At 44.2% G+C, this 10,936-nt stretch overlaps 1 protein-coding gene across 2 annotated transcripts; it reads left to right on the top strand.

Annotated features, from left to right (window-relative positions):
- Positions 1-284: 284 nt before the first annotated feature.
- On the top strand, positions 285-10,838 carry LOC120058483 (ribonuclease H2 subunit B-like). 2 transcript variants are annotated; one of them, XM_039007172.1, is made up of 11 exons: positions 285-467; positions 940-1,011; positions 1,187-1,294; positions 1,397-1,473; positions 3,886-4,000; positions 4,308-4,372; positions 6,313-6,418; positions 8,025-8,106; positions 8,456-8,501; positions 8,884-8,961; positions 10,169-10,838. In XM_039007172.1, the coding sequence occupies exons 1-11, from the start codon at positions 404-406 to the stop codon at positions 10,277-10,279; spliced, it is 924 nt and encodes a 307-aa protein (XP_038863100.1). In that variant the 5' UTR covers positions 285-403; the 3' UTR covers positions 10,280-10,838. The 2 variants fall into 2 exon arrangements, with proteins under 2 accessions (XP_038863100.1, XP_038863101.1); XM_039007173.1 differs by lacking the exon at positions 8,884-8,961.
- Positions 10,839-10,936: the final 98 nt, after the last annotated feature.

The following is a 10,936-nucleotide window of genomic DNA, read 5'->3' as shown; positions in this document are numbered from 1 at the left end:
TCCTGAACAGGTAATCAAATGAATACCATTTTAACTACACATTAATGTACATATTACTTCATATTAGCCCGACTAACCGGTGCCCCCGCACATTGGCCCGGACTATTTGCATTGTGTCCCGCCATCTCCCACCATCAAACCCCCTCTTTTATGCTGCTGCTACTCTAATTATTGTCATATATAATTAATAATTACAGGTTATTGAGACTTTTCTACTATTACGTGGGGGACTTTTATTTTAACATTTCCCAAATTCTGTGATACGGAAGTACGTTTTTGTGCTGCTGACGAGACGCTGATTTGTTGCGCTGACAACAACCAGCTAGCTAGCTTTCTTCTTGACAAAAAATACACTTTTAAATTGTTGCGTGCCATTTTAACTAGCTAGCTAACCGAGATCAAAATGACCACTAAAAAGAAGCGGACACCACATTCACAAAACGACAGATGGGTTGTTGTTGCAGCAGGTAAATTAGGCAACTGTAGCTAGCTAACGTTAGTTTACTAATTTCACTTTCATCTGTGCATAACCTAATATTGTAACAGTAATTGTTATATCTGTGGTATAACAAATATGTGTATAACTAACCTTTGGTCTAACGTTCGCTAGTTAACTAAATAGCTAGCTGGCATCTACGTAACGTTAGGTAGTTAACCTAATAGTAGTTTAGACAGCATGTAGCTAAGTTACTGTCAATGCTGGTTCGTCTTTCCAGCTACTACAATGGCAGTTGTTGTTGCATGATCCATCGTAGCCGAGTTAGCGCAACTTCACGATAACTATCAATCCATAGTACAGTGATCTAAAATAGAGTTAGATCGATCGTTATCTAACTGGAGCTGCTCCACTTGCAACAATGTTTCGCGTCCAGCAGTGGGCTGCATCGGTGACAACAGCAGCAGCATGTCATGTATTTGTGTATTTCTTTGCCCACACAGACTCTGCAGTGGAAACATCAAAGAAAGATGACAGTGACCCCACTTTCATCCTGCTTAGGAACCCTTCAACAGGTAGCTAGTTAGCATCAATAGCACATTTTACACAGACACAACGTACACTACCTATCATTCGAAGCAAAACTATGAAAGTCAAAAGCATTGAAAAAAGCATTCTCCAAAGTGGTAGCTAGCTTTCTCTTTACTCTATCTAGTGAAATTAGCTAACTATCTATTTTTACTTTTCTAGATGCAGCGTCTTTGTACCTGTTGGGCAGTGGTGATGTGCAGCTGTATGAGGTCAAAGCCTTCAATGAGGACTTCCACTCCTGGTTCATTGGCCAGACAGTACAGAGAGGTAATTTCCAATCAGATGATAGGTAGTTAAGCGTAACCAGTCTTAATACATGGTGTACATTGTGGTGTTGAAGATTCAAATGTTTTATTTGATTTTGAACAGATGGGAGACTTCTGTATGTCACTCCAATGGATCCCCTCTACCTACTGTTGCCCTACTTGATCAAAGCGGGTAAAGAGGTAAGTAGTGTGTCCAATCAAAAACACATCTTTTGACCAATGTGCAAAATACTCTCTTTATTGTGTAGATAATCCTCTAAGAAAACCAATGTTCAAACCTCATCTCTCTTTCATAATCTGTTATATTTGTAATAATGACAATTACAACAATACTGAATGAACACTTTTATTTTAACTTAATATAACACATAAATAAAATACATTTAGTCTCAAATAATTAATTAAACATGTTCAATTTGGTTGAAATAATGTAAAAACACAGTGTTGGTGAAGAAAGTAAAAGTGCAATATGTGCCATGTTAAAAAGCTAACGTTTAAGTTCCTTGCTCAGAACATGAGAACATATGAAAGCTGGTGGTTCCTTTTAACATGAGTCTTCAATATTCCCAGGTAAGAAGTTTTAGGTTGTAGTTATGGGAATTATAGGACTATTTCTATACCATTTGTATTTCATATACCTTTTACTACTGGATGTTCTTATAGGCACTATAGTATTGCCAGCCTAATCTCGGGAGTTGATAGGCTTGAAGTCATAAACAGCGCTGTGCTTCAAGCATTGCGAAGAGCTGCTGGCAAACACAGGAAAGTGCTGTTTGAATGAATGCTTACAAGCCTGCTGCTGCCTACCACCGCTCAGTCAGACACTCTATCAAATATCAAATCATAGACTTAATTATAATATAATAAACACAGAAATGCGAGCCTTTGGTCATTAATATGGTCAAATCCGGAAACGCTCTAGAAGAAAAAGAAACGCACACCTATTAAGGCGAGGTGCTGGCTAGCGGAGTAGAAAACTTGAAAATAACGGAGAGCCGCACACTCTAGGAGCTCATTTCGAAAACAAAACTTTTTTTCTTTCAGTGAAATACGGAACCGTTCCGTATTTTATCGAACGGGTGGCAACCCTAAGTCTAAATATTGCTGTTACATTACACAACCTTCAATGTTATGTCATAATTATGTAAAATTGGCACATTTTGGCACATTAATTACGGTTTTGTTAGGAAGAAATGGTCTTCACACAGTTCACAGTGCTGCATATACCCTGACTCTGCTTGCACTGAACGCAAGAGAAGTGACACAATTTCCCTAGTTAATATTACCTGCTAAATATAATTAATTTTAACTAAATATGCAGGTTTAAAAAATATATACTTGTGTATTGATTTTAAGAAAGTCATTAATGTTTATGGTTAGGTACATTGGTGCAACGATTTACATTGGTGCAACGATTGTGCTTTTTTCGCGAATGTGCTTTTGTTAAATCACCACCCGTTTGGCGAAGTAGGCTGTGATTCGATGATAAATTAGCAAGCACCGCGTTGATTATATGCAACGCAGGACAAGCTAGTTAAACTAGTAATATCATCAACCATGTGTAGTTAACTAGTGATTATGTTAAGATTGATAATTTTTTATAAGATAAGTTTAATGCTAGCTAGCAACTTACCTTGGCTCCTTGTTGCACTCGCGTAACAGGTAGTCAGCCTGCCACGCAGTCTCCTCGTGGATTGCAATGTAATCGGCCATAATCGGCGTTCAAAAATGCCGATTACCGATTGTTATGGAAACTTGAAATCGTCCCTAATTAACCGGCCATCAGTCGACCTCTAATGCAAAGTTCCTGTTCTTTTTTTCCATTTTTTTTTCAAGCCTTTTACATTTAATTCAGCTCATGTCCTGCAAAAGTTTTGCGACCCATGGAAACAACTTGGAAGACGACGAACACAAAATGTAAAATCCTCAAAAGTTTTGCAGATAAAGCTACACCTCTCTGTTAACAGAGCTCGGTGCTTATTATCGGATGTATTAGGTTAAGAAATCTGAGTTTTTGGACATAATGTTACTGCTATTTCAGAGAAAGACCCCACTGAACGATTCAGAACATGAATTATATTTGTCTTGGTAAAATATATTTTATAACATAAGGAAGTGAAATGTCAACACCAAAGTGCTTTTTCACCCACCCTGGTGGACACCCTAAGGGAAGGCCATAAGACCATACTCACTTTAGAAATTCATTTAATTGGTTTTATTGCATCTTCATCTCCCCGTTTATGATTACATCTTCGTCAGTCTTTCTCTCTTTGTGATCTCTCTTGTCCCCCCCCCCCCCCTTTATGATTACATCTTCGTCAGTCTTTCTCTCTTTGTGATCTCTCTTGTCCCCCCCTTTGTGATTTCATCCATCTCTCTTTCTCTCTTTGCGATGTCCTGTCCTCTCTTTGCGATGTCACCTGTCTTCCTCTCTTTTGTGATGTCATCTCTGTCCTGTGTGATGTCATCTCTGTTCGGTCATTGTGATGACATATCATTCGGTCTTTCTCTCTCTTTGCAAGGTCATTTCTGCCCTTTTGTGATGTCATCTGTCTTTTTTGTGTGATTTAATTTCTCTGTGTTCTGCTGTAGGGGAAGTTCCAGCCCGTGGACCAGGTAGTGATGGACGAGGACTTCCCAGCATGCACCAGGCTGCTGAGCTGCACACGCTCCCAGGCCTCCCTGCACCATGTGGCTGAGGAGAAAGGTCAGAGGTCACTGTGTTCAGCAGATACAAACTAATGTTGAAAGTTAATGTGATCCTCAGAAACAATCAACTATCAAACTCTGATTACGACCCCTTTCAACCCAATAATTATCTTCTCACTCGTACGACAGTCTGAAGCGCACATGAATGGTTGCTGGATTAAATGTGTATATCAGATCCTCAGAGACTGCAGCACTCTTGTCACATTGTTTCTGATTTTCTAAGAATGAGCTGCACGTGCACACAGAATACAAGTGTAATGTTGTGGTCTCAGGTGTTATACATGCTCTTTGTGCTGCTCCTTCAGAGGTGGGCAGTCAGAAGTTTCAGCGCTACAGCCAGGAGAGGACCATGGAATGGTTAAAGAAAAAGGTACACGTTGATCACTATGAGCTGCATATGCCCATATCATCCTCTATTGCAGTGGTTCCCAACCTTTGTCAGTTACTGTACCACCAACTGAATGTTACTCTGCCCGGAGGACCCCTGAAGTACCCCCTCATGTGCATTTTACCAGTAGGCCATTGGTCTCATGATTCTTCTCTAGTACCCCCTGTGGATAGGCCCAGTACCCCCAGGTGTCCTAGTACCCCCTGTGGATAGGCCCAGTACCCCCAGGTGTCCTAGTACCCCCTGTGGATAGGCCCAGTACCCCCAGGTGTCCTAGTACCCCCTGTGGATAGGCCCAGTACCCCCAGGTGTCCTAGTACCCCCTGTGGATAGTCCCAGTACCCCCAGGTGTCCTAGTACCCCCTGTGGATAGGCCCAGTACCCCCAGGTGTCCTAGTACCCCCTGTGGATAGGCCCAGTACCCCCAGGTGTCCTAGTACCCCCTGTGGATAGTCCCAGTACCCTCAGGGGACCTAGTACCCCCTGTGGATAGGCCCAGTACCCCCAGGTGTCCTAGTACCCCCTGTGGATAGTCCCAGTACCCCCAGGTGTCCTAGTACCCCCTGTGGATAGTCCCAGTACCCCCAGGTGTCCTAGTACCCCCTGTGGATAGGCCCAGTACCCCCAGGTGTCCTAGTACCCCCTGTGGATAGGCCCAGTACCCCCAGGTGTCCTAGTACCCCCTGTGGATAGGCCCAGTACCCCCAGGTGTCCTAGTACCCCCTGTGGATAGGCCCAGTACCCCCAGGTGTCCTAGTACCCCCTGTGGATAGGCCCAGTACCCCCAGGTGTCCTAGTACCCCCTGTGGATAGGCCCAGTACCCCCAGGTGTCCTAGTACCCCCTGTGGATAGGCCCAGTACCCCCAGGTGTCCTAGTACCCCCTGTGGATAGGCCCAGTACCCCCACGTGTCCTAGTCTAAGGTGTGCAAGGTTTTGTTCTAGCCCATTAAACTAATCATCAATCAGGTGTTATGCCATGCTGTGGGTTCCCAGGAGAGGAGTGGGGAATGGTCATGCTGTGGGTTCCCAGGGGAGGAGTGGGGAATGGTCATGCTGTGGGTTCCCAGGGGAGGAGTGGGGAATGGTCATGCTGTGGGTTCCCAGGAGAGGAGTGGGGAATGGTCATGCTGTGGGTTCCCAGGAGAGGAGTGGGGAATGGTCATGCTGTGGGTTCCCAGGGGAGGAGTGGGGAATGGCCATGCTGTGGGTTCCCAGGGGAGGAGTGGGGAATGGTCATGCTGTGGGTTCCCAGGGGAGGAGTGGGGAATGGTCATGCTGTGGGTTCCCAGGGGAGGAGTGAGGAATGGTCATGCTGTGGGTTCCCAGGGGAGGAGTGAGGAATGGTCATGCTGTGGGTTCCCAGGAGAGGAGTGGGGAATGGCCATGCTGTGGGTTCCCAGGGGAGGAGTGAGGAATGGTCATGCTGTGGGTTCCCAGGAGAGGAGTGGGGAATGGTCATGCTGTGGGTTCCCAGGGGAGGAGTGGGGAATGGTCATGCTGTGGGTTCCCAGGAGAGGAGTGGGGAATGGTCATGCTGTGGGTTCCCAGGAGAGGAGTGGGGAATGGCCATGCTGTGGGTTCCCAGGGGAGGAGTGGGGAATGGCCATGCTGTGGGTTCCCAGGGGAGGAGTGGGGAATGGTCATGCTGTGGGTTCCCAGGGGAGGAGTGGGGAATGGCCATGCTGTGGGTTCCCAGGGGAGGAGTGGGGAATGGTCATGCTGTGGGTTCCCAGGGGAGGAGTGAGGAATGGTCATGCTGTGGGTTCCCAGGGGAGGAGTGGGGAATGGCCATGCTGTGGGTTCCCAGGAGAGGAGTGGGGAATGGCCATGCTGTGGGTTCCCAGGGGAGGAGTGGGGAATGGCCAGTAGATGTGACAGCGTTAACTGTGTGTTGGTCTGGCTGTGTCTCTGCTGTTCCAGGCTGAGAGGACAGTGAAGATCCTCAGAAAGAGTAACATCTCAGTGGGAGAGGGAGTAAAGTCCACGACGTATGTCCGAGTCAAGCAGGAGTCAGAGACCCAGGAAGGTGAGTCAAGCCCAGGTTCAGTCTGGTCCAGTACTATATACCTGGGCATGCTCTCCCTGGCCTGCATACATAACATGAACCAGAGGATGGCACCAAACCCCTTGTAGAGATCAGGGGCCTCATTTATAACTGTTGCATGCATTTCACACTAAATATCTGCGTGCTCCATTTCTGAAAAGACTGAGCAAAAATATTTAGATTATAAACTTGGTGCACGCCATACATACGCATGTTTCCCGTTATAAATCACCTGTTATAATTTACTTCTCGTAAAACGCCCTCCATTCACCATTTATGATGAATATAACACCTATCATTTGCTGTATAATTTGGAACTATTTGCATTAGGCCACAGCATACAAAAGATGAATTGTTGTTCAATATTTAGTTTGTCAGTAGATTATTGTTTTTCTATGTCCTGTCTTGGTATAATCTCTGAGATTAAATAGGCTATGATGTCGTGCTCATATCGCACAGCAATACTGTGGCCTACCCATACTGTCAAATATTTAACGTAAGCTACCGGTCTATTTACTGTGTTGGCAGACTGTTTGAGTCTTTAGCAGTAATTTCTGCTGTGTCTGGCAAAGGATGTGTGTCAGTTTGTGAATGAGAAAACAAGGGCAACTTGTTGTGGACCTATCAGTGGAACATTTAGATTCAGAAATGTTCTCCATCCACTCTTCCACCAACCTAAACATGATGGACGGCCCGCAAATTCTGACACATTGTCTAGGGCCTGCTACTCAAAATAAAATGTATTTACAGTACTTGTAGTAGTATACATAGGCCTACTTCAATGTTCAATTTGACAGTATTATAAAATGTGCGGTCTCTGGGATTGAAAACTTGAAACACATAGTCTATTTATTTACTAGACTACTAGGTTAAATGAGATGCGCATGGTCATTTGTTGTATGGCTTCTTCGGGAATATAAACCCATCACCGCCAAAAGAGGTGAATCATTTATTCTCCAATGGTTATGAAAATAAACTAAATAGGATAAATATTCATACGTCTATTTTAAATTCTACAGATAATTTTTTTTTCTCTTCTCACTAACGGCAAATGGCTGCATTCTTGTTCATATGTTTTCCTGTTTTATTTATGAACAAGTTTTTCATCATTTCCTCCATTTGCACAAAATACTTACTTCCCAGCTTGCAATACAATATTTCAACCACTAGCAGAGATGTGTACTCATTGTCTAAAGTTTGCAGAGAAGTGAGCATATTCTCACGTCAACCAACGTTTGCATGAACTGGCGCATGCACATTTTGGGCCGTATTTTGTACATATTCCCCAGGACCTAGCTACGCCCCAGGACCTAGCTACGCCCCAGGACCTAGCTACGCCCCAGGACCTAGATACGCCCCAGGACCTAGCTACGCCCCAGGACCTAGATACGCCCCAGGACCTAGCTACACCCCAGGACCTAGCACAGCAGACTTAGCCAATTCCTGTTTTACATTGAGTTTCACACAAGATCAGATTGTAAACCCAGTTTTCTGTGATATCAATAGCAAGGTTATAATTGTGTAATGAAATATATAAAGTGATGCTGTGGTATTAACACTCTCATGCCCTCTATTCATAACCACACAGAGGACTACCTGCGGTATGCCCATGGCCTGATATCTGAGTACCTCAGTGAAGACCTAAGCAAAGCCCTCCTCAAGCATCTCCAGTATGTACACACATTGACTATACTTAGTTTTTATGTAATCATGTTAAAAGCACAATCTAGAATTACATTTTCATGTAGCTTCATTGTAACTGCCACTGAGTCATTTTTATTCAATGGAAACCGCCCCCAGAACTGCAGATGAGCGGGCAGTTTGAGGCAGTTCTTTTCAAAACACATCCCACACAGTGCAGGGCCCAGGGCAGCACTTTGACTGTAAATGTACTGGTGATTCAAGTGCCAGATTGTGACATTAAGACCATGATAGTACTGAAGGAAACACATTAAGCAGTATTGTTAGTGTGTAACAGTTTGATGGTGAGTCAGTAATCCTTCACTTTCCTCCTGACAGGTTACCTGAGCTCTCAAGTCCTAAGGAGGTGGAGCCTCCCTCAAAGGTATTTTCTCCAACTTCATTTTGAATTTGTGTCGTCACACTGTGTAGTTATATTTGTATACAGCATATTTGTTCCAAGTTCTGTGTTTATTCGGTAATTTTTTTGTGCATCTTTTTCAATTTACTGCTTGCTTTTAGATATTGCAGCGCCAGTGGCTCTTCAACTGTGTTCTATTGACATTCACCTGATGGTTGCAGTGTAGCAGTAGATTAGTGTGTTTTTATTCCTGTTTCACGTGTGTTGGGGGTTGTGGTTGGCGGGTTTGCGGTAGTCATGGTATCTTGCGTGTCCCTGGCTTGTCTGTGTCGTGTGTCTGGGATGTGATGGTCGGTGTTCTGAGTGGAAAGTACGGCTAACTGTAAGTACCGTGTTCGGTCGGCAGAAGCGGAAACTGACTGACAAACCATTGGAGGCAGGAGAGGACTACACCAAATTCAACAGCTCCGATTTCTCCCGCAAAGTGAGTGAGATTAGGGGCAGTCTGCACGAAGGGACCAAGGAGAGAAATGAGGGGGGGACTCTTGCAGGCATTTTTTTCTCTAACAGTTTTCTAGGTAGTGATAGGTTTCCCGTACCTTACTAAATCTCATGTCTTTTTGGTTTTATAGTTATGCCTACATAATACATATACGTTTACAGGGCTCTGAAGTGCAACCATTTTAGTCACATAAGCTCCTAAATATTTAGCTGCGTGACATTCCATTTTGATTTAGGAGCACCAGTGCATCAAGAAAAAAAAATTGGCCCCAAAATAATAGTTGTAATGATTAGGCTTCGCTGTAGCGCTGTTTCCCTGTGCCCTGGAGAAACAAGCGTCTCTAGCCCAAACCGTTCAAAAGTTGTGACCCGTATTACTGCCGCTATGTTTTTTGGGAGATGCACCTCCATTAGCAGGCCGCATTTTACATTCATAAACCATGTCGCGGGTCGTTAGCACCTTGATCAGTGACGTTACCTCATTAGCTATCAGTTACCTCATTAGCTAGCTAGTTAACAACCTGGACCTGGTAACTTTAACAGTATAGCCAAACATGTGGGGCACAGAAAGAAAGGAGAAGGCATAGCTTCTTCAGGTGATCAATGATCATAGCAATGATTGAATGACAGATTTGCATTTCCTCCTCACAAACCTGACATTCTTAAACAGACAGTGTACAGTTGTCTATGTAATGCATCTCAAAATCTATTTAATTTCAATAACAGGTATTTGTATCAACATTTTAGTTAAACTAATTTCCAGAGTTACGTATTAGTTTCTAGGGAACAACATGTGCTTCAGCAGAAGCTAGAATTCACATTGATATACAGTCTATCAATAAAAACATTTTCTGGGGCTGCTAAATTTGATGTGGTGCTCCTAACTTTAAATTGGGAGCAGCAGTGCTATCAACGAAAATGTCTTTTAGAGCCCTGTATATAAATGTCTTTTCGAGCCCTGTATATAAATGTCTTTTAGAGCCCTGTATATAAATGTCTTTTAGAGCCCCGTATATAATTTTCAGTCAAGCTAAACCATTCTACGTGATTGCAGTTTAAAGCAATGCAGTGCAGAGGCCTACAAGTAACCTCTGTCTGGAAATGAGTCATGCTGATATGTAATAACGTTTCAGCCATCTTCACTCAAGGCGGATGAGCAATGCTATTGACTCTCTCTTCTCGTCCTCCAGCCGCCCAAGAAGATGAGTGCTGCACAGAAGACCCTGGCCAAGGTGGACAAAACAGGCATGAAGAGCATGTCTGCCTTCTTCAGCCCCAAGGGCAAGGCAGAGAAAAAATGAATGTTAGGATGATACAGCAGTTTGTGTGTCTGTCTGTTGGTCGGTGTGCGTGTCTACAGTGTGTGTCTTTGTCTGTCAGTCGATGTGCGTGTCTACAGTGTGTGTCTTTGTCTGTCAGTCGATGTGCGTGTCTACAGTGTGTGTCTTTGTCTGTCAGTCGATGTGCGTGTCTACAGTGTGTGTCTTTGTCAGTCGATGTGCGTGTCTACAGTGTGTGTCTTTGTCTGTCGGTCGGTGTGCGTGTCTACAGTGTGTGTCTTTGTCTGTCGGTCGGTGTGCGCATCTACAGTGTGTCGGTCGGTGTGCGCATCTACAGTGTGTCGGTCGGTGTGCGCATCTACAGTGTGTGTGTGTCTGTCTGTTGGTCGGTGTGCGTGTCTACAGTGTGTGTCGGTGTGCGTGTCTATAGTGTGTGTCTGTCAGTGTGTGCCGGTCGGTGTGTGTGTTGGTGTAGTGTAATGTTTGTCGGTGTGAGTGTCTAGTGTGTGTGTGTGTCTGTCGGTCTGTGTGTCTACAGTGTGTGTGCACTGTGCTTTTGGTAATAAAGAAAATAACTATTTTTGTCCCTTTTTTTTTGTCCTTGAAAAGGGTTGAATCTCCAGACAATAGGGATGATGCAGGAAACTGATCTGGAGCGAGGTGATTTGAATTTGCATT

The sequence above is a fragment of the Salvelinus namaycush genome, chromosome 13, assembly GCF_016432855.1.
Source record: "Salvelinus namaycush isolate Seneca chromosome 13, SaNama_1.0, whole genome shotgun sequence".
NCBI classification, from domain to species: Eukaryota; Metazoa; Chordata; class Actinopteri; order Salmoniformes; family Salmonidae; genus Salvelinus; species Salvelinus namaycush.
Note: the sequence above shows the minus strand (reverse complement) of the source record. Positions and strands in the feature narration are given on the sequence as shown.